We start from the raw sequence: 23,370 nt of genomic DNA, 5'->3' as shown, positions 1-23,370 counted from the left end.
TTTGCTGCATAAAGGTGTTGCAAAAGACAGTCCATTTCCTCTGCCCAGGAGAATAGCCCCTAAGAAGTTGGACTTATCCCTGAAGTCAGATTCCCAGAGCTGCCCCAAGGAAAGGAGATGACCGAAAGGACCCCAGAAGGGCACAGTTGGCCACCTGTGGCTAGGGAAAGGCTCAAGGACTGGGGACTGGGAACTTTTGAAAACTAGTAACCAATGTCCCAACAGCACACATGCACCTTGTTGCTTTAGAACCCACAGTTGGGCCCACTTTTCCTTCTTAAGTAGGATCTCAGGTCACATGGAAGTTATGAAGAAGGAAAACTGTGGGGAGATGCTGTGAAGAGGGAGAAAACTATCAGGAACCTCAAGAGGCTGAGGCTGAAGGCTTGAAAGTTTGAGGCCAGCCTCAGCAACTTAGTAAGACCCTGTAGCGAGATAAAAAATAGAAAGAACTGAAATATAGTTCAGTGGTAGAGTCCCTGAGTTCAATGCTCACTATTTAAAAAAAAAAAAAAAAAAGAGGCGGAAGCTATCCAAGGTGAGCCTGCCGAGGTCAGACGGGCGGAGGTGGCAACTTGTGAAAGCTATCCCCTGCTCGGTGCACACCTCCCAACCCCCCACATACAGATTGCCACATGCCTAGGCCCCCAGTGCCCCCATTCCAGTGTTGCAAGATCCCGGTTGGGGTTGTGGGTGGAAAGGGGCCTCTTCACCTCTGTCACTGCACTGCTCCAAGCCAGTGAGGAAACCTGGAATGAAGGTACAGAAGATGCGGGGGCTGAGGGCCTGTGCATTCTTTTTGAACCCAGTCCCCAGCAAGCAGATCCAGGACTCAGCCTGGTCTACTTCTAAGTGAGAGTAGTCTAACTGGGACAGGACTCCTGGGTGGCTTCTGTCAGGTACTCTCATAAGCAGGTCTGGTCCTGCCTCAGAAAACCTCAGTGGCACATGAGAAATTTTCCCCACAGGCAAAGAGGGTAGGTGTTTTCAAAGGAAAAGGGTGCAATTAAATTTCATCCAAAAGGCCATCAGTTGTGACTTCAGGTCCTAGGAAAGGAAAGGGAAGTCTTCCTAGGGAGAAACCCACCTGCAGAGCTGAGCTATAGCCTCCCATTTCTCTTTTAGAAAGAAACAGGGCTCTGACATATGTAGAGGCAAGCCATACATAGAATGGATCCATCCCCCATGCCCTGAAAACTAAGCTTCACCCTGAAAGCCCAAATTGTCCAAATCCTGATAGTCCCCCATACCTAGTTGCACTGTGACCTCTGGCCAAGCCATCCAACCCTGCTGCAATCGGGACGGTTTGCAAAACGCCTGCTAGCTCCCCCTTTGTCACCATCTGAGGTTAGGACTGTACTTGGGAGATAAGCTCAGGCCCCACCCGCCTGTCCCACAGACTGCTGGCCTGCTGCAATCGGGACGGTTTGCAAAACCCCTGCTGGCTCCAGCTCTGTCACCATTTGAGGTTAGGGCTGCACTCCCAGATAAAGTGGAGCCCCGCCTACCGGCCCTGACTTCAAACTCACCAGCAGTAAGGCCCCAAGAGACAGAGTTCCTGGAAGCTCTCTTAGGGTCTGGAAGTCTTACTCAGGCCCAGCATAAGGGCCCCTTCTCCCTGGTGCTTCCCTTCATCCCTAGCCTCACCTTTGCCTCCTGCCCTCATTACACCCTCTCCTTACTCTCCCTCTCCTCTTCTCTCCTGTATTCCATCCTTACCTCCTTCCTGCCCTCTCACCACATTCATTCTCATTTGTTTACTAAAAAATACTCATTAAACACTTGCTCTGGGCTAGGCACTTTACTTGCTGTAGGAGTTACAGGATAAATAAGGATAGTCCCTGCCCTTTGTGGAGTTTAGTGAGGGAGACAGACAAACATGATACCCCAACAAATAAATCATTCTAGACTGGGGACATTATTATGCGACACAAGTAGAAGGGTACAACACCTGATTTAAATGTTAGGATCTGGAAAGACTTCTTTGAGGGCATAAAGTAGGCTTCCCAGCAGAGAGAGAAGTGTATGCAAAGGTCGCTAAGCAGGTCCTTCCTCTCAGGGCAGAGGCTAGAGCAGGGGCAGAGCAGACTAGACTAAGGTGGGAGAGGGATGCACAGAAAGAGGCTGAGGAGAAGCTGAGGCCAGAGCTCCCACAGATGGGGTTGAGAGTATCAGGGGAGAGCTGATCTTCCAATGGAAGTGAACATTTCTTGTCTTTTAACAAGAAAGGAAGAAATGGCAATGGGGACCAACACAAATAGATTTGTGGCAAGTTGAGGTTGTCTCTGTCTTAGGGCCTTTATTTTAACCATGAAAAAGGAGATGACTAACCACGCACAGGAACCCACACCTGTAATCTCAGTGACTCCAGAGGCTGAGGCAGGAGGATCACAAGTTCAAAGCCAGCTTCAGCAACTTAGCAAGGCCCTAAGCAACTTAGTAAGACCCTGTCTCAAAAATAAAATAAAATAAAAAAGACTGGGGATTAACTCAGGGTCTTTATTACTGGAGTTATACCTCAGTGATAAAGCGCCCTGAGTAATCCCCAGTACACAGGGGGAAAAAGGGAAAGAGAGATAGAGAGAGGAGGAGGAGGAGGAGGAGGAGGAGGAGGAGGAGGAGGAGGAGGAGGAGGAAGAAGAGAAGAAGAAGAAGAAGAAGAAGAAGAAGAGGAGGAGGAGAGGGAGGAGGAGGAGGGAGGAGGAGGAGGGAGGAGGGGGAGGAGGGGGGAGGAGGAGGAGGAGGAAGAAGAAGAAGAAGAAGAAGAAGAAAGACGAAGAAGAAGAGGAGAGGAGAAGAGGAAGAAGGAGGAGAAGGAAGAAGAAGAGGAGGAGGAGAGGGGGGAGGGGGAGGAGGAGGAGGAGGAAGAAGAAGAAGAAGAAGAAGAAGAAGAGGAGGAGGAGGAGAAGAAGAAGAAGAAGAAGAAGAAAAAGAAGAGGAAGAAGAAGAAGAGGGGAGAGGGGAGAGAGAGGAGGGGAGAGGAGAGGAGAGGAGAGAAGAGAAGAGAAGAGAAGAGAAGAGAAGAGAAGAGAAGAGAAGAGAAGAGAAGAGAAAAGAGAGAAAAAGAGGTAACTAAAAGTGACTGAGCTGAACAGGAGGCCAGAAGCTTGAAGGTATAAAATCCCAGTTGCTGAGGGTGGAAATGGAACTGATTGCTGAGATTTCTGACTTGGGAGCACACAACTGAAGTTGATGAGGATTTTAGAGTGACAACACTGATCTCCTTCAGTGGTCCTTAGCTGTCCCACGAGCCAAGGGCAGGCAAATGTTGAGTCCATCTAGGACTGGCACTTAATCGGAGAGATGGGATGGGAAGGACAGATAGGGAAGGGGAGTGGAGGGCATTTCTCAAAGAGGGATTCCAGTGGTGAACCTGGAACCCAAAGCAGAGAAGGGGAGACCTAAAGATGGGAGGGCTCACAGTTCCCCACTATGCTTGTTGAACAGCTGCAGTGAACCATCTTAGCAAATAAACCATAAGGAAAGGAGATCATATCAGAGAGGGGATGTTCAATTCAGTTATTTCGTAGGTGCTGCAGTTTCTGGTGATGATAAGCCTCTGGGTATACCCCAGGAGTGGCTCACTGGAGTGGGATGGAGGGGCATGTTAGAGGGCAAAGGAACTGAAAGACCAGCATGCTGGTGAAGCGTCCACCAGCATGTGTGGATAAGGACACACTCACAGTGACTGTGCTCCTCACCCAGTCTTCACCCAGCACCTCATCACCTCCTCTCCCCTCATCGCTAAGTCTGCCCCTCCATGCCAGTCTCCTTTGTCCTGCCTCTCTTACATCTGTTCTTTTGTCTAAGATCATCCTCTCTTATCCCAACGTTCTCTCTCGGTATCCTTGTTCCCTCTGCTTGTCACCAGTTTTTCTCCTCACCCTAGTCTTCTCTCCAAGTTCTCTTTCTCTCCTCCTAATGTTGCTTCCCCTCTACTCTGTGCACTCAAGAAGCAGCATTGGATAGCCTAGTAAAGTCTGTGCTTAGAGGCCCATGTGGGTTCAAATCCTACACCGCCACTTGCCATCTATGCACTATTACCAGCTTGCTGTGCTGTGCTGGGATAATAATAATAATAATAATAATAATAATAATAATAATAATAGTAATAGTAGTAGTAGTAATACCACCTACCTTGTAAGATTGCTGGAAGAATTAGTTGAGTATTAAGTGCTAGGGACAATTTCTGAACATAAAGGAGTGCTCAATAAAATGATTTTTTAATTGTTGATGAACCTTTATTTTATTTATTGGTTGATTTATATGTGGTACTGAGAATCGAACCCAGTGCCTCACACATGCTAGCCAAGCACTCTACCACTGAGCCACAACCCAAGCCCAATAGAATGATTTTATTCTCATTCTGTCTTTACATCCTTGCTCTTTCCTCCTCTTCTCACCTCCAGTATCCCTCTGCAACTACTTCATACATCTTCAAAGAAGAAGAGATGACTAAGACTCAAATCCTGTCCACAGTCTACCTAGCAAGGAAACAAACACCACAAAAAGTCAGGATAATACAAAAAGTGCTACTTCAAAGATGTGAAAGAAACGCTATTGGAAAATAGACTATGCAAATTAGCCAGCTGTGCTGGGAGAAGTAAAGTCTCAACAGGCAAATAACCTGAATCTTCAGAGACATGGAAGAATCTGCAGTGAAACGCAGGAAGAGGTGTCTCAGTGGGAGAATCACTAGGTGTTTCTTCCAATGTCTCCTACATCTGCGTAGGATTCATAGTAGGTCCTCAACAAATACGTTAGTTGACTGACACATCCTTTGGGAGATTTGTGTTAGAATACAAGAAACTGCTTACAGGAGTGCAGGGGAGGGGAAATAAGGTATTGTGTGTTTCTTCTGCTATAGTGTGCAAAGTTCCACCCACAGTATGAAGTGAAGATCAACTCTTACCCCACAGGGGAGCACCCTCTCACCATGGCCACAAGGGGGCAGCAAAGCACTAGGTGTGCCTGCAGACTTGGGCCTGGAAAAGTGGAGAACCAGGTAGTTAGAATTTGAATCTGACACAGAAATCCTAACCAGGAATATTTTCCCCTAGAAATCTGGAGGGGAAAAAGACTTCAGACACTTGGAGAAGACTAGGTTCGCCTTAGAGAAAAAACGAGAGTCTCCTAAAGATTTATACATGTTGATAGTTTTTTTTTTTAATTTCTCCTTCAAGTTGAAAGCCTATGTATAATAAGTATTCTTTACTTGACTATTTGCCACAAGTTAGACACTGTTCTCAGCACTTTATATTCACTTATTCCTCACAACAACTTTTTTCCCTACCCCCACCTTTTTTTTCTTTCCTTCTGGTACTGGGGATGAAGCCCACAGCCTCTTTCATGCTAGATAAACACTACCTCTGAGAGATATCCCCAGCCCTTTTATATTTTTTTATTTTTTAACTTAATTTTATTTTATTATTTGGTACCAGGGATTGAACCCAGGGGCACTTAACCACTGAGCCATATCCCCAGTCCTTTTTTTTTTTTTTTTTTTTAATTTATACATAGGGTCTCACTGAGTTGCTTAGGGCCTTCCTAAATTGCTGAGGCTTTAAACTTGGGATCCTCCTGCCTCAGCCTCCCAAGCCGCTAGGATTACAGGTGTGTGCCACCACACCCGGCTCCTTTTTTAAATTTTTATTTTGAGACAGGGTCTTACTAAATTGCTGAGGTTTGCTTGGAACTTGTAATCCTCCTGCCCTAGCCTTCTGAGTCACTGGGATTACAGGTGTGTGACACCATGCCAAGCCTGGCCCTCTTTCTCAAAGAGTTAAATAATGGGGTTAGTTAGGTTTTGTCCCTTTATCTACACACTAAAGGTTCAACCCTATGGGCTGTGCCAGAGTCTGAGAGGAAGCAGGCTTACTCTAAGCAGTTTAAAATATGGAGAGACTCTAAGCCAACACTAAACAGAGAATGACAAGTTGGTTGTGGGAGGAGCTGGAAGGAGAGGCCCCTCCTGCAGAGTTGGTCCTCCTCCACCTCTGGCAGGTGTGGAATTTGGGTTGGAGGTGTTATGAAAGGCTTCCCAGAGTGATTGCAGGAAAGATAGGAATAATCCAGGCAGGGGAGGAAGGAGCATCCAAATGGGGTGGGGACAGGAGGTGAAAGCACAGAATGAGAAAAGAAAACAGAGAGCTCCGAATTCTCTTAAGAACAGCTTTGAACAACTATTAGTGTCCATATTAAGAGTTTATTTTCTTTGCCCTGCAGGCCTTTAAGAAGGTTCTGTAGAGTCTCACAGACCTAGCACAACAGAGTCCCATAGGATGCATCAGTCAACTAACACATATGTGTTGTGCACCTACTGACAGCCCTACACAGATATAAAAGAAGTCTACAAGTCTTGCAGTTTAGTTAGAAGCCTGCCATTCCTGATACAGCCTAGTGAAGTGCAAAGGCCTGTCTGTCCATCTGTGTGCAGACATTTAGGCAGTAAAGAGTGCCCCCCATCACCACCATTACGCTGACTCCAATTTTTTAGTTCTGAAGAACTTTCAAGATTTTCTACTCAGAAAGGCAGGAGAATTAGGATGTGGGATAGAAGTGGGTTAGTTAAGGGTGCCATGGTGAAAAAGGAAGACACCTCTCTGGAAAGAGGCCTCAAAAGATAACACTCCCCTCCCCCAGCACTCCACCTCTGGCACCCCCAGAAGAGGATGGCTTTGGTCCTTATGGTTCATATCCGACCTGCTGGCAGGGAACTGTAGATTTAGTCAACAACACTCAAATCTTGGAATAACAAGCCAGAGTGGTGGAGGGGATATATAGAGAAAGTAAAGTCAGGAAAGGCAGAAACAAGTGAGCCAGGGAAGAAGGGGATAGAAGACAGAGTGCAGGGCAGGCTGTGGAAAGATACTGATAGAAGATGCTGCTGCTGTTCTTCCTCGGGGCGGCCACAAGCAGATGTCTACACGATGAGACCCAGAAGTCTGTGAGCCTTCTCAGACCCCCTTTCTCCCAAATAGCCCCAGACTCCCGCTCCTCCTACCTCATCCTCCCCAGCTCATTCGATCCCCAACCCCTCCGAATCCAAACCTACTATATAGAAGAGCCTATATCTGATAGAGCTTTGGATCCTGAGGGGGATCTAATGAAAGGGGGACTCCGAGCCCTGACTGCAGTGAGAGAGGCTACTCAGCGAATCCAGGGTGTCCTAGCAGGTAAATGAGGGGAACTGAGGGGACCAGAGGCATCAGGGAGGGTTGGGGGAGGAAGAACAGCACCAAACTGAACACAGAGATGTTGAGGCAGAACTGGCCTCATCTTATTAAGTCCTTCCAGTGCAAGGACCCCTGCTTCTGAGTCGAGACCCTACACAGTACTGTCGTGCTGTCTGGGGAGACCCAGACACCCCAAACTACCACAGGTGAGTTCATGTTACCAAGAGAAGATACGACAAGTCTTCAGGGATACCCAGAAAACGGCTCCAGCTCACCCATAGATATTCATTTTTGGCAGGTGCAGCCTCTTGAACCCAGGGTACAAAGGAGAGAGTTGTCTGGGGGTAAAGGTAAGAGACTCCCAGATCTTAGAGATCTGAAGATCTCTCACCTACTTAGGCCTCCCCAGGACCTCTAGCATCAGAATTACTCATTTCTGCTTCATAACAATGTGGAATAATTGGTCCCCTTCCACCCCAACCCCCAAATATATTAAAATGACTCAGGTGGCTGGAGGCAGAACTCCGCATTCTCATGGGTGGGTGAATGGCACTAAGACAGACAGTGATATCCATTCTCCCTTTCTCCTAGCACCCAGTCTCCCACTGTCCCTGTCCTTCTGCTGAGCAAGATGCCATATTTCACTCCTTTACAGATACCTGATGCCCATCTCCGTGGTTATGCCTTGTGGCCAGAGCAGGGTCCCCCACAACTGGTCCAGCCAGATGGGCCTGGGGTCCAGAACACTGATTTTCTCCTATATGTTCGGATTGCCCACACTTCCAAGTGCCACCGAGAGGTGAGGTTCAAGTGAAATCCCTCTTCCCTGCTGTGCCTTCCTTAATCTTAAATCTCAAGAGAGGTAGAGGATTGAAGCAGTTTTTATTAAATTGTGCTTCTTACATAGGAGCTAAGAACTCCCCAAACCATGCCTTGGCTCCCCTGCAGAGCACTATAGTCTCCAGGTCCTTCATTTTCAGGAAGATCTGTGTTACCTCATTCTTCCTTTCTACCCTTACCCTCTCCTGGCCCATCTACAGCCCTCTGTCATAGCTTATGCTGCCTGCTGCCAGCTGAACTCAGAAGACAGGCCCCTTGCTGGTACCATTGTCTACTGTGCCCAACATCTCGCCAGCCCCAGCCTCAGCCATGGTGATATTGTCATGGTAACTGCTGCATGATGAATAAGGACAAGCAAACTGGGGGAGGGGAAGGGGAAGTGGGCACAGGTCACTCAGCTTCCCATGAAGTGGAAGAACCTACTGAGGATGGGACAGAAGGTACCTCATGCTCTATGAAGAGCTGGATGGGTCTGGGCACAGTGGCATGTGCCTGTAATCTCAGCTACTTGGGAGGTTGAGGCAGGAAGATTGCAAGTTGGAGGCAACTTAGCAAGACCCATCTCAAAATTTTAAAAAAGTTGAATGGGCAGAGTTGGTTATAGAATTGTTGGTTAATCCTTCTGCAGATTCAGCCCCCTTCACTAAGTCATTTGTCCTTAGGCCACACTTCATGAATTACTCCATGCCCTGGGCTTCTCTGGACAGCTCTTCAAGAAGTGGCAGACTTGCCCCTCCGGACTCAGGAGTAAATGGGAGGAACAAGGGAGAGAACTTTGCACAGTGCCAACCAGAAAGAATTCACCATCTTATGACCTCCTTCTTTCTAGTTGTACTTCACCCTTCCTAGGTTTTCATCTCCTTACATTGCCATCTTCTCTTTTTGTACTCAGTTAGAGAAAATTGTTCTACGAGGCAACAAGTGACAAAGCGAGATAAGTGGGGACAGCTGCTTCTCACCACCCCAACTGTTAGCCATAGCCTGGCCAAACACTTGGGAGTATTAGGGGTTTCTCTGGGCGTTCCCCTGGAAGAAGAGGTGAGAGTGATAACTCCTTGGGGTGATGAAGAAACAGGGAGTAACCAGATAGCAACCAGTTATCTGCTCCCACCTCTAGCAGGGCCCTTTGTCCTCACACTGGGAGGCCAGACTGCTTCAGGGTTCTATAATGACTGCTACCTTCGATGGTGCCCAGCACACTCGACTTGACCCAATCACTCTTGCTGCTTTCCAAGACTCAGGCTGGTATCAGGTCAACCATAGTGCTGCAGAGGAGCTGTTGTGGGGCAAGGGTGAGAAACAAGGGAGATCTGTAGAGTAGCACTCATCAGCTCTGGGGGAAGTGGGAGAGGTTGCAATGTGCTGAGAGATGTGTAGGGCTTCATTTGTCAAGAGCTCTCCTTCTCTCTTTTCCTCTAGGATCTGGTTTAGAATTTGGCCTGGTGACCACATGTGGAACCAGTTCCTCAGACTTCTTCTGTACTGGCAGGTATGTGTGTGTGTTAAGTGGTTAGGGGACGATACAGCTGTCTGTAATCTGAGCATCACTCTACCATCCCTTCCACACAGTGGGATGGGCTGCCACTACCTGCACTTGGACAAGGGAAGCTGCTCCTCAGACCCCACGTTGGAAGGCTGCCGCATGTACAAGCCCCTTGCCAATAGAGTGAGTAGACTAGTGAGCTAGGAACAACTGAGTACACCTGGAAGGGAGTCAACTTCTAAGGCATCAAGGACAACACTATTCTACCTTCTGCCCTGCCTTTCAGAGTGAATGCTGGAAGAAGGAAAATGGGCTCCCAGCTGGGACAGAGAATCCCCATGGGGAGATCTATCATTCCCAGAGTCGTTGCTTCCTTGCCAACCTCACCTCACAACTGCTCCCTGGCAACAAGACCAGCCATCCCTCTCAGATCCCAAATCTCAAGGAAGCAGAGCTCACTGGTTATTGTTACTTACATCAATGTACCCAAAGAGGAGCATATGAGGTCCAAGTACAGGGATCACCCTGGGTCTCATGCTATCCAGGAAAGGCCATTCAGGTGGGTACCTTAAGAGGAAGAGTGTGGCACACTGGCAAAGAAAAGATAGAAAACCCTTGTATGGTAGGTAATATTGTACAACCTGATGTGATTTTTTTTTTTTTTTAACCAAGTACTGAGTCCATGACTCTAGAATGTACATTTTCCTTTGAAGGAAGATTTGAACAGGTAATTGAGGCTGTAGCTAAACCTCTTATGAATTTCTTTGCAGATACCTGGGTACCATGGACTTCTCTACTGTCCCCGAGGTCGGCTATGTCAGGATAATGCTGTTACTTCTCTACCTCTGAATCTTTCAACCCAAGACCTGCTATTACAGCTGTCTTTAGGATTAGCTGGACCTCCAGATCACTCACTGGTAAAGGAACAGAAAGAAGAGCTGGCTGAAGCAGTACTGCAGGCTCTAGTGAACAGAGGTGGCATTGGCAGGTAAAGGGACAATTCAGGCTATTTATGTAGTGGGGCATGGAGAATGTTCAAGTTATTTTCCTACTCCTAAGTCTACACCTGTTTCATGACATACACTCTTCCAGGAACTCTTCCTCCATTAAGAGTTTCAAATGTCCATTTAGGTGCTATTTCCATAGTCCATCAATTACCACTAGCTTGGTGTTCACCGTGTATATATGGAAGTCCCCTGGCTGCCAAGGGCCTTCAGTTGCTATGCTGTACAAAGCCCTCACCCTGACTCTCCAGGAGAAGCCCTTACAAGTGTATCATGGAGAAGCCAGTTTTACCACAGAATATATCAAGTAAGACAATATTCCAAGCAACTTTTTGAATTCCTGGGCTCCAGATGTTCAAAATTGCAGTTATTAAGTACATATTCATGTACTTGTTCTAGACAGGGATATGTATTTCAGAAAATAAACATCCCTGACTAACATGATCACCTTGGTCCCATCAATATGACACCCCAAACACAAATTATGGAGTTACCCTATCTTTAGGGATTCCTAGTCCCCTTTCTTATGCACTACCAGAGATTGGTTATCTGAACATCAGAATCCAATTCTTAAGTACTTACCTCACTAATACATCTCCTTACAATTTAATTTGCTGGTGGATCTTGGTCTTATTCCTACATTCAGGTTTTATTCTCCTGTTTACTGATTTCCTGTTTGGTTTACTGCTTGGATGAAGCAGGTTTCATGAGTTCTGTGTATAACGATAAAGCCCTTCATCTTCTAAACTGAGGCATTATTGTAGGCCAAATTCTATGCTCCTAGGTCGCTGGCTACCTTGGACCATAATCCTTCCAAAACCCAACTCTTGCTGTCTGTGGGACTCTGCCTACTGCTGCTAATTCTGGTGGGTGCGATAGGAACTATGGCCTATCAGAAACGAGCAACTCTTCAGGTGGGACCATCTGCACCTTAATATCACTAGAAACATGACAGACACACAAGGGGCCCAACTGGAAGAATAAAGGAAGCATGATGTTACCCAGAACATGACAGGTTGCAGCACAGATTATTTAAGAGACTACTAGATAGAAAATCTGTTGTGTATACCTTCCTACTTTCCCTAGAATGCCTCTTTCCCAAGTTATCAACTTCATACTATGTTGGCAATGGAAAAAAAAAAAAAACAGTAGAGTCTTATGGTTATGAAAATCTATTCTTTATTTTGGTACAAAAAAATAAACTAACCGGTAAAGTACCACTTATTTTTATACTGTTGTTTGTCTGTTTGTTGTTTTTGTACTAAGGATTGAACTCAGGGATACTTTACCACTGAACTACATCCCCAGCCCTTTTTATTTTTATTTATTTATTTATTTATTTATTTATTTATTTATTTTGCGGTACTGGGGACTGAACCCAGGGCCTTGTGCTTGCAAGGCAAGCACTCTACCAACTGAGCTATATCCCCAGCCCGCCCTTTTTATTTTTTGAGACAAGGTAAGAGGTCGCTGAAGCTGGTCTGGAACTTGCAATCCTCCTGCCTCAGGCTCCTTAATAGTTGGGATTACAGGTGTGTACCACCACACCCAGATATTTTTATACTATTGTAGAGTAATAGAACAGAATAGGAACATCTGCTACCAACTCCAAAATATCATGTGTGTTTTATAGAAAGTTTATTAAATTTGGTATTTTATCACTTTTCATTGCTATTTAGGGATATTTCAAACAGTGTGAAGGAAGGAGTAACCAATTATTATCCTCTCCTAATTTTCCATAATTTTACTAAATCATCACTGGGAGACCCAGTGGTTGGGATGTCACATAATTATGTTAAGAGTATGGGAAGGGTGGTAAAATCAGAATCCCACCAGACTATAAAATATCTTTCCTTACGTATGGTAGCACATGCACATAATCTCAGCAACTTGGGAAGCCGAGGCAAGAAAATTGCAAGTTTGAGGCCAGCCTCAGCAACCTAGCAAGACCCTGTTTCAAAAAAAAGGGCGGGGGTGCTGGGAATGTAGCCTAGTGGTAGAACAACACAGGGTTCAATTCCCATTACCTTCCCCACAAAATAATACTTTTCTTGTTCTTCTTTCCTGTTTTTATGGAAAAAGAGTTCTACTTTATATCCTTCATGAGCCAGCAGATTTGAGTTATAACATGGAGATTCCTTTTGGTTACAGTAGCCAAAGTCATTACATTTATGAGGTTTTGACCTCTCTTGGAAGGAAGCAAACTAGGAGAATGATGTGATTTGGATTTGCTTAATGGACAAGATTTTCACTAGGAATCCAGATGACATTCTGTTAATGTTGAAATAACCATGCCTATGCTCATCTCAAGTTCAGTCAGCTCTTTTAGATACCACCCCCAAATCTTTAAGTGACACATTTGAACTGAGTCACTGTGGAGAGATGGTCTTGACTTTACCAGCTGTGGTTATCTTCTTTGATCTGAACGTCTATCAATCCTTACCAGCTGTAGCAGCCACTGCTTGGTAAAACTTTGCCACGAAGTCTGGTTCACTGATCTCCAGTTGCCTGATAAATTCATTGCGTTCCTGCTCAGCCCAACCTCGAAACCACTGATCCCAAAGACGTAGCTGGCATTCAAAGATACAAGGTGGTCGGTTTGCACCAGATACACTAAGCTGCTCCAGACCATCCAACAATGGCTGTAACTTTCCCGGCACTGCCTTAGCTACCAGGTCCTGTAGAAAACGTTCACGCTGGGGACCTGACCAACTGGCAAACCAATGAAGAATACATTTCATCTCCTGGGAAGTGATGTAAGACATTGGGGGAGGGGAAGAGTTGGTAATATTGTCTGGAACTGAGGGTAATGGAGAAGGGAAGGATAGCGGCATTGAAGAGGAAGATGATTCCAGTGGCATCCTGAAACATAAGAGCACTGTTATACACTCTCTAGACAGAACAACCAAAATACAACTTCCTAGCAACAAGGAATCTTATGGCACTCAGTCAGCATCTGTAGAGAAAATTATTTTTTTCCAATTCCAATTTATAGGAAAAGTATAAAAACACTTAGCTTATTATCCAATTACATTACAGGTCACCCAAGATTAACTTCACTTACTTTGTATTTGCCAGCCTTTTTCTTTTTCCAAACCCATTACCTTTCCAACCACTGCCTCTCTTTTAAGAAATCTAAAAATTATTAGGATCATGTTGTCGAGGTTATTCTGTGCAATAAATTGAGATCCTATCACAGAAAGAAGGAAAGGAAGAAAAAAAAAAAAAAAACAATTTCTTGCTTGTTCTTTCCCTCCTATTTCTGTTACAGATTGGGTAAGGAAAAACAATTATTAATGTTAGTCAATTTCACTAAAATAAAAAAGTACTTTTTGAAAAATCTGGTACATGCAGCTGATGAGGGCCTAAATACTAATTGTTCTAGAGACATCAATAATGAAAAAAAAAATTAAAAAATCGTACATGAATGGACCCAGTGGCACATGACTATTACTCCAGCTACTCAGGAGGCTGAGAGAGGGTATCAAATCTGAGCTCAACTGAAGCAACATGGCAAAGTTCTGTCACAACAAAAAAAAACGACTGAACACATCCTACAGCATAAAAGGGCTTTTCTGCAAAATGCATATAGTCTCTGATATTTGCCAAGAGCTCCATATTATCCATGATCCCCTTAATATTTTCTGCAAAGTGCCAGGAAACATTAAACAGCAGGGTGAAGAACTTGCCCCAAATTAGATAAGTTAGAAAACCAAGAGAAGCCAAGTCTTCAAGGGTCTAAAACACCAGTCATTGGTTTGTTGACTTACTATGGGTCTAACAAGTGTTATACTGATGTGTGACAATTTGTCTTCAAACTATTTTCCTTAATGTGTTTGTGTTCCTTAATGTGTTCTTGGTACAGAGGATCAAATCCAGGGACATTTTACCACTCAGCCACATCCCCATTTTGATTTTTTATTTTGTGGCAGGGTCTCACTAAATTGAGGCTGGCTTGTCTCAGCCTCCCAAGTCGTTGGGATTACAGATGTGCACCACCGCCCAGGCTCCTTAATGCTTTATATACATAGGTGCCCTCCTACTGATTTTACACTTGAATGCAATTGAAAAATCGGTCAATTTCACTTTAGTAGTTTTCAGCACTACAGTCTGAATCTCTAACAATGAAAACCTTAAAATTATTTGTCCATGACCTATATTACTGTTTGTGTTTCTTCTGTTGCCAGTTGGAAGATCTGTAGTGACAAAGAATGGAATCCCTGAACAATTAACATCAGTTCAAGTATTGAAACACTTCAGGGTGACTGCCATTTTCAAAGTGGCCAAATGAGAAAGGGAAAATTTTCAAGATCTTGTTACATATCTTCCACAGCAAACTCAAGTTCAGTGTTACGAATCAATCTGTTCACTACCTGGGTCTAAAGATACGGTGCTTCCTCTACCACACTTTGGAAGCCACGAGCCTCAAATCCTCGTGCCACAAAAGAGCAATGTATTCCTTAGATGGAGTGGCGGGGATACCGAGGGTGGGGGACGTGGCTGTTTCCATAAGCAAACAGAAGGCTTGCTCTACTAAGGTAATCTGCAAACACCGAGTCTGACCCAAAGAAGGACTTCTTCCCTTCTTACCTCCCGGAGTCTCAGAGAACACCCGGAGATTGTCACAAGAGTTCTTTGACTCCAACTACCGCCGCCGCTTCCATATTTCCTGAAAATCTTAAACAGGGCCAGCCCGGCAGCCCACGCACTTCCGGTCCCGAACCAGCCCCAAACACCCAAGAGCCCCAGCGCTTCAGCTCCAAGACCGTAGAAAGCCGAATATCTCCGATTATGGGCATGCCAGAGTCGAGGGCTTCCGAACAGATTCGGTTCAAAGCCTCGGCAAGGCGGAGATAACCGAGCTTGAAAGCAGGGTGAGGGAGGAAAAGCGGCAGGGCAGATGGAAAGAACCGATTGGGGCCGATGTGAAGACGGAAACACCCGAGCAGTTCCGGAAAAATCCGGGGAGCTTTCAGTGGTAATCGAGGGGTAGACTATGGCAGTGGGCGGGGTCAGCTCGGTACGTTCGAAGGGCGTTGGCGGAAATTACCGAAGATGCCCGAAGCCGTCGGGACGGACCCGAGTACCTCACGCAAGATGGCGGAGCTGGAGGAGGTGACTCTGGACGGGAAGCCTCTTCAGGCGCTGCGGGTGACCGACCTGAAGGCCGCACTAGAGCAACGAGGCCTAGCCAAGAGCGGGCAGAAGAGTGCCCTGGTTAAGCGGCTCAAAGGGGTGAGAAGTCGGCGTTGCCGGGATGTCGGAGAGGAGCGGACCCGGTAGAGACTAGTCTCCGCCGCGGCGCAGGCGCAGTGTCTGGGCTCCGCGCGAGCTCTCTCAGGCCGCCAGCGCGAGCCTGCGGATCCGCGCGCACGGTGGTTGGTGAGGCTCGCGCTGGAACAGAGACCGCGCCGGTTCCCGCCTTAACGGCAGCAGCACGAGCCCAAAATGGGAGGGTGCGCGCTACTCTCCTGGAGTGTCTTAAGCTCCTTCCTCCTTCCCCCACCCCCTCCTTGTTTGTGTCTGTGGTTTCGGCGCATGCGCTGCAGAAGGAGTTAAATCCCACTACAACCACCAGCGTTGCTGGCCTGAGGGGGGCGAGTTGGTCTGGGTCCGAGTTAGGGGTACAGTTGGCAGAGGGGTAACCGGGGTTGGTATCTGTATCTGCAAGAATACGATTGGGTGGGATAGAGTAAAAAAAATGTCTACTTGATTAGATTAGGAGGTGAGATGAAGAGAGAACCTGATTTGAAGGACTTGGTGATAGAGAGGTGTCTAATTTATAGGGAATCCAGAAGCAATTTGGGTAGATAAGAATTTGGTGAATATTGAGAGAAGTGAGGCTAACCTAAGGCAGGTTAGTATATGTTGGGGATTTTGAATCGATTTGAGTAGAAGGGGGTGGGCTTGATGCTGAATTGGTGTGTATAGGTTTGGTGAAAATGGAAGTTTAAGTTATCTTGGCTTTAATTAGAGTTCATTAGGATACGTGGCAGGTAGTACCGATTAGGGCTAGGTTGGCTCAAGGATTGACTTGGCAGACCGTTGCTTATACAGAAACTGACGGTTTTGTGTGGGTGTTTGTGGATTAGGTCAGACCACAGTTCGTAGGATTTGTGGTAGTTTTCTAATGTAGCCTTCTTTTTGAAATTTTCGTAAATTTCATAAGTCTAGGTGTCATTCTGCTGGAAATTACACAAGTTCACCCAAGTAGTTCTAGTCCTGGGTAACTGACCCAAATAATTCATTCAGGCCCCAAACAGTAGCCCCCATGTTGATTATATATGTTCAAAGTTTGAGTATTTGAAGTATTCTTACTTGCTGGGTAGTTTTAGAAGGGGCTGTAATCAGAAGTGCAGAAGATATTAAGAGATTGTAATACTAGTTCTGTCACCAACACTGATTTGTGACATAACCAGGTTATTCTCTGTGTACCTGTATATTTACAATTGTAATTTAGGAGGGATAACCAAGGGTCTTCAGAATATGAATGAGAACAGTATTAGTAAAGGGCTTTTAGGGCTCATAAAAGAAGTACAGTTTAAGCGTTTATTTAAGTTATTGAATTTAATGAAAAGGTTGTGGAATGGGTGGAGATTTGATTTATTTTTTTCCTGGTTTCTGACTTTCACCCTTCTCTATACCAGGCTCTAATGCTAGAAAATTTACAGAAACATTCAACACCCCATGCTGCATTCCAGCCAAATTCCCAGGTAAGAAAGAAGGTTTGTTAGGTGGAATGGGCTGTTTGGAGATAGAGATACGTGGAATGACCTGGTTTTGTACATTTGATGCTTAATTTCTCACACTATTTTCCTAAGTTCTTTTGGTTGGAAGTATTCTCATAGTAGGGTAATTGAATTCTAATTAAGCCCAGTTTTGGACACAAGGGCTTGGGGCAGAAAACAGAATCAGAGGAGCTATTAGTTTCTGATACTTGAAATATGTGTGCCAAAAGGTATGGCTTAATCAAGTGTAGTACAAGCATCTGACATCGTTTATTTGCCTTTGGCTTTGGGAAAAGTAGTAAAGTGTAAAATAGGACAGTGTAGAAAGATACTTGCTGATCAAGAACTTTTGTTGACATAATTTTTCCAAAAATTCAATCATGTGTAAATCACCCACCCTTTCTGTTGTTACCTACTAACTATATGCAGTCACTATTAAACATCGTTAATAGCTTTGTTACTTAGGACAAGAAACTTAAACTTGGAGGCCTTGGTTTCCTCAGTTTCCTTACCTGTAATATGAGCAATGGTTTGACTAGATCTGAGTTTTATAACTGATCTGCTGGAATTATGTGAAGCTGTTTTTAGGGATTACTAAAGAAGATACTTTCTTTGGAAGTAATCAAAGGTCATATCCCCTCTCTTAAAGCAAGTTTGATCTATTTTTATTTGCTTTCTATATTGAACTTCTGCATAAGATTTCCTCTGAAGACATTATTTCTTAGTTAAAAACAAAAGTTCTTCGACTGCACAATCTCTTACGGTTCTTTTCAGCTTTAAAATCCCACACACTTAAAGGAAAAAGGTCTTTGTTAATGCAGCGTTGTGCAACCTGAAGTCCCAGGATACTGTGGAAAATAAGAACCTTCCTACTCCCTTGTTACCATCTCATTAAGCTGTAAATATCATAATCTAGCCAGCTTTCAAAGGTTTAGTTGGTATCGTAACAAGCATTAAAAAAACCGCATAAACGATTTACAGATGTATTGCTTCTGTTCCTTGCATTTTGTTCTTTGAAGTTTTGTAACAGAATAATTTTTCTCTAAATGTGCAGCCCACATTTCATCAGTATTCATTGAATACCAAGGGATTTATTTCTACTTTAGATGAAAATAAACATTTATTGTGCTTAAGAAATAAGATTAATAACATAGGAAGTATTTGGGTTTCTTTGCTTTTTCTAGAGTTCTAATAGGACATGCTAAGGAAGAAAGGTTCTAGGACCAGACATGGTGGTGTCCACCTATAATCCCAGTGGCTTGGGAGGCTGAGGCAGGAGGATCTCAAGTTGAAAGCCAGCCTCAGCAAAAAAAAGTGAGGCACTAAGCAACTCAGATCCTGTATCTGAATAAAATACAAAATAGGGCTGGGATGTGGGTTAGTGGTTGAGTGCCCCTGAGTTCAATCCCCAGTAACACCCCCCTCCAAAATAAATAAATAAAGTAAATAAATAAAGATTCTAGGGAGGAGGACATGGAAAGAGAAAGCTAAACAGAAAAGTGATGTGGAAATCTGTGTTACCCGAAAAGGCAAAAGGGATTTTAAATTTTATTAAATTTTATTTCCAAGGATTTATTTTCACTCTCAAGAAGAAATAGAGTGAAGTTTTTGGTTTGGTTTTTGGTGGTACTGAGAAAATGTAGTTCTGTCTAAGTGCAGAATGGGTGTTCCTTTTTTTAGTCTCTTGATTTCATAATTTTAAATACTATACTTGAATTTCGGAGATGTTTGACAATCTGGTGTCTTGGTAGAATTGAACTTTTTTTTGTTATTGGCATCAGATCTGCCATTTTGCTGCCACCATTATTCTGCCCTCCCCCCACACCTTTTTTCAACCTAGATAGTTAGCCTGGGAACCTCCTCATCAACCATTGGTCCAATTGTTATTAGTCTGCAAAATTCCACTACTTAAGAATAGCTCCCCTGCCATTTTCTTTCTCTCTCTCTCTCTCTCTCTCTCTCTCTCTCTCTCACTCTCTCTCACTCACTCTCACTCTCACCCTCACCCTCTCTCACCCTCTCACCCTCTCACCCTCACCCTCTCACCCTCTCTCACCCTCTCTCACCCTCTTTCACCCTCTCTCACCCTCTCTCATCCTCCAGGGCAGATACTACTTGTCTGCTTAATAAAATCTTTTGTGTGAGTTCCCACATCAGGAGTGGTTTTCTGGGTGCTTTCAGTTCTGTTGTTTTTTGGTACTGGGGATTGAACCCAAGGGTGTTTTACTACTGTGCTACATCATCAACCTTTTTTTTTTTTTTCATTTGAGACAGTTTTGCTAAGTTGCTGAGGCTGGATCTTATCATCTTCCTGCCTGAGCCTCTGGAGTCCCTGGGATTACAAGTGTGCACCATTGCAGCCAGCATTGATAGAACTTGATCTTTTGAAGGAACTAGTGCTCTTTTCCTCTCTTAATTTGGAATATCTTTACAGAATGTTCTAGATTATCTAGAAATTTAGATTAAAAGGCATAATTTGGGTAGCCAGGTACCATGGCACACAGCTGTAATCCCAGCAGCTCAGGAGGCTGAGGCAGGAAGATCACAAGTTCAAAGCCAGCCTCAGCAAAAATGAGGTGCTAAGCAACTCAGTGAGACCCTGTCTCTAAATAAAATACAAAATAAGACTGGGGACGTGGCTCAGAGATCAAGTGCCCCTGTGTTCGATCCCTGGTAACTGCCCCTCCCCCCAAAAAAGGGCATAATTTGGGTTGAGAATGTGGCTAACTGGGTGAGTAAGAGCGTAACATGCATAAGGCCCTGTGTTTGATCCTCAGCACCACAGTAAAGGTCATAGTTTCCAGGAATTTTTTTTTAAGTTGTTTGTGCACCAGCATCACTCTTTGGGAACTGAATATTTAAAATAAAAAGATGTGTTTTTCTTGCCATCTCTTGCTACTCCCAGGATTATTTATTCTGACTTTTAATAAAGGAATAGCTCAGAGAAGAGCCTTTTAACAGTTTTGTTATCTTTCTTGGATCCAGCTATGGGATAAACCTTTGCTCTGTGAAATTTTCTTCCTTGCATTTTCCTGATATGCTTTCCTAGACCTTTTTCCATTTCCTTTTCACAGATTGGCGAGGAAATGAGCCAGAACAGTTTCATAAAGCAGTATCTGGAAAAGCAGCAGGAGCTACTTAGGCAGCGTCTGGAACGTGAAGCTCGAGAAGCTGCAGAACTTGAAGGTAAGCCCAGATTGTTACTTCTAACAAGTTTTTTATTCTTATCCCTGTCACAACATAGATAGGCCTAACTAGGCAATTTCAGGAATAAGGCTGAGACTGCCACTCATTTGCTTTGGTAGTTTATGAAACCAAATGAGTTATATTTACTTTTTCCAGGGAAAGGACACTTAATTTGACTGTCTTGTTAGGATTCCTGCCAACAGGAAAAGTTATAAGTAAATTTAGCTGCCATTGAGATGAGGTAGAGTTTAATCCTAGGGAGTTTTTTTTTTTTTTTTTTTTCCCCTTAATGTACAGTGCTCTTTTTGGTATGTATCTCTGTGTCTATGACTTTGCCTGACATCCTTCACTCCTCCTCTACATATTCCCAAATGCTGAGCCCTTCACTCCCTCCCTGCCCCGACCCAATCTGTACTTTGCAGAAGCTTCAGCTGAGTCGGAGGACGAGATGATCCATCCTGGGGGAGTGGCTTCCCTGCTGCCTCCTGACTTTCAGAGCAGCCTGGAGAGACCAGAGCTGGAGCTCAGCAGACATTCGCCCAGTACGTATCTCCCTCCCCACTGCGCTTTTGTCAATCCTGCGTAGTTGGTGGGGGGAGGTAGTTATGCCTCCTTTCATGCTAAACCTCCATGAAAGTCTCAGGGAAATTCCATGACATTGATATTTGACATCTGTTTTTCAGGGAAATTATGTCCTTTTTGAAGTCTGCTTTCACCTATATGTTGTGTTATTTTCTCAGCATTTTGAGACAGTATGATTTTTCTGCTCATCGGTACTTCTTCATTCTCTTGTACTTCTGAATTTAGTAACAGTCACAATTTACTTTGATCTCTTTATCAGTTGTGTATATTATGTGTTATACATCTTGTCATCCCCCCAAATTAAGCACCTGCTATAGTTTATTCAACAAACTTTTTTTTTTTTTTTTTTTGTGGTACTTGGGATCAAACTCAGGGCCTTGTGCTTGCGAGGCAAGCACTCTACCAGCTGAGCTATCTCCCCAGCCCCTCAACAAACTTTTTAGTGTCTGTTGTATACCTGGCATGTGCCAGGCACCAAGAAAATGCTAGAGAAAAAGCCAGGTCTGCTGTAAAGAAACTTAAAGAGTCTAGTGAGGGGATGGACTTTCAAAAAATAATTACATAATTATAGTTGTGCTAAGTGTTTGAAAGGCAGCACAGAGTAATGTACGCATATTATCAAGATCTCTAGCCTAGCGTATATGGGATTGGGTCAGGCAAGATTAATTTTTTCACATTGTAAAAAATATTAGGCACCCAATTTTGCATCGTAATCTCATGCAGAAGTCTACAACAGCCTTTGTTTTTTGGCAGCCACTTAAGACTTTCCAGAGAGCATGTTTAGAAGATGTAGATGATAGGTAGATGTATTAAACCAATATGTAATTTAACAAGTATTTTGAATATTATTACTGCTACTTGTCATCCGTGGTTAGGGGTTCCTCCTGTTCAGTACTTTGAGAGTTTATGGACGTTTCCAGCTATTTTTTAAAAAAATATTTTTATTAGTTGTTGATAAACCTTTATTTATTTATTTGTATGAGGTACTGAGAATCTAACCCAGTATCTCATACATGTTAGGCAAGTGCTCTACCCCTGAGCCACAATCCTAGCTCCTCCAGCTCTTTTGATTAAAGTATAATTTCTTCATGAAAATAGAGTTTTTTGGAGATATATAATGGTGGGAGAGAAATTTCCTTAATGGTGAGAAAAAATGGAGGACCTTAAAGTTTAATTTTAGGGTCCTGATTTGCTCAGTGCCTGTTTTTCTTGATCCTGTTAGTTCCTCGGTGAATTTTGAGGATATTAAAAAAAAAATTTGTAATTCATTTTTATTAATTTCAGAACAATATTGAGAAAGCCATGTCATGTAAACCAATGCTTATCTATCCATGACATCCATTATAATACTTGAAAACCTTTTTAAAATGTATGTTATTATTAGAATGGTAGGGGTGAGGCCTGAGATTCTGAACTTCAGCAACCCCTGAAATGATGTAAATGAGGCAGCTTCTGCTGATCTCTGGACCATGCATCATGTAGCAAAGATCAAATATGTATTGGTATGTTCTCTATGCCAGGATCTTAGAACATGAAGAAGCTGCTAACAAGATTCAGTGCTACCTCCACACAGCTCAAAATCTGGGCTTCAGAAATAGGTCCTGGAGAAAGGCCCTCCTAGCTGAGACTGGAAGACCAGAGGGATGGAGAGTTGAAAATCTTTTAATAAATTAACACTGACAGCACTTTGGAATTATTAATAAGTTCCTTCAGGGACCTCTTTTCTCCTCAAACATGAAAGTAATAGACCCTCAGATGATCCTCCTTTCTCTGAGTGCTCTTTTTTCCCTGATTATAATGCAAAGAAGAAGGGGAAAACTTAGAGACATGGTCTCACTAAGTTTAGGGCCTCACTAAATTGTTGAGGCTGTGTTTGAGCTCACAGTCCTCCCACCTCAGCCTCCCAAGCCATTGGGATTATTGAGCCCAGCAGGGACGGGTAATCTCTTCTGTAAATGAATTATCAGTATTTTTTCTCAAAAGCCAGTCAAGAAAATATATATTGAGTTGGGTGCAGTGGCACATGCCTGTAATTCCAGCAACTCAGGAGGCTAGGGCAGGAGGATTGCAAATTCAAGGCCAGCCTCAGCAAGTTAACAAGATCCTCAGCAATATAGTGAGATCCTGTCACAAAATAAAAAAAGGAGTGGACATGTGGCTCAATGTAAAGCACCCCCGGGTTCAATCCCTAGTGCCAATAAAAAAAGGCGGGGGTCAGCGGAGAGAGAGAACACAGAGGGTGTTTTTAGAAAAGGACACAGGCAAAGAGATAGAAATGGATGTAATTTCAAAGAACAGTAGTATGCCAGAATAAAGTTATTTCATATTTGAGAATAGTTATAGAAACAATCTAAAAGGTATATTGAGATAAT

General features: G+C 44.0%; 3 protein-coding genes across 3 annotated transcripts in view; 2 read left to right on the top strand and 1 right to left on the bottom strand.

The window, feature by feature from the left end:
• Positions 1–6,880: 6,880 nt before the first annotated feature.
• Cirop (ciliated left-right organizer metallopeptidase) lies at positions 6,881–11,437 on the top strand. The gene is made up of 14 exons (XM_047539378.1): positions 6,881–7,175; positions 7,288–7,381; positions 7,474–7,525; positions 7,831–7,974; positions 8,216–8,341; positions 8,678–8,762; positions 8,908–9,053; positions 9,133–9,307; positions 9,435–9,504; positions 9,585–9,681; positions 9,785–10,057; positions 10,269–10,486; positions 10,630–10,809; positions 11,287–11,437. Exons 1-14 carry the CDS (start codon positions 6,881–6,883, stop codon positions 11,435–11,437), a joined length of 2,106 nt encoding a protein of 701 aa, XP_047395334.1.
• Positions 11,438–11,942: 505 nt separating this feature from the next.
• Positions 11,943–15,924, bottom strand: C2H14orf119 (chromosome 2 C14orf119 homolog). Its single transcript, XM_047538670.1, has 2 exons — positions 15,093–15,924; positions 11,943–13,364 (listed from the first exon to the last, which is right to left on the bottom strand). Exon 2 carries the CDS (start codon positions 13,361–13,363, stop codon positions 12,935–12,937), a length of 429 nt encoding a protein of 142 aa, XP_047394626.1. The 5' UTR covers position 13,364; positions 15,093–15,924; the 3' UTR covers positions 11,943–12,934.
• Acin1 (apoptotic chromatin condensation inducer 1) overlaps positions 15,570–23,370 on the top strand; it is a 37,516-nt gene continuing 29,715 nt past the window's right edge. Inside the window, exons 1-4 of the mRNA XM_047538668.1 lie at positions 15,570–15,737; positions 17,150–17,215; positions 20,305–20,416; positions 20,839–20,958. Of these exons, the coding sequence (XP_047394624.1) occupies positions 15,600–15,737; positions 17,150–17,215; positions 20,305–20,416; positions 20,839–20,958 (436 nt within the window). The 5' untranslated portion in view covers positions 15,570–15,599. The remainder of the gene's footprint in view (positions 15,738–17,149; positions 17,216–20,304; positions 20,417–20,838; positions 20,959–23,370) is intronic.

Source organism: Sciurus carolinensis, chromosome 2 (assembly GCF_902686445.1).
Source record: "Sciurus carolinensis chromosome 2, mSciCar1.2, whole genome shotgun sequence".
In the NCBI taxonomy this organism is placed as follows: domain Eukaryota; kingdom Metazoa; phylum Chordata; class Mammalia; order Rodentia; family Sciuridae; genus Sciurus; species Sciurus carolinensis.
The sequence above is the reverse complement of the archived record's forward strand: the minus strand, read 5'-3'. Positions and strand labels throughout refer to the sequence as shown.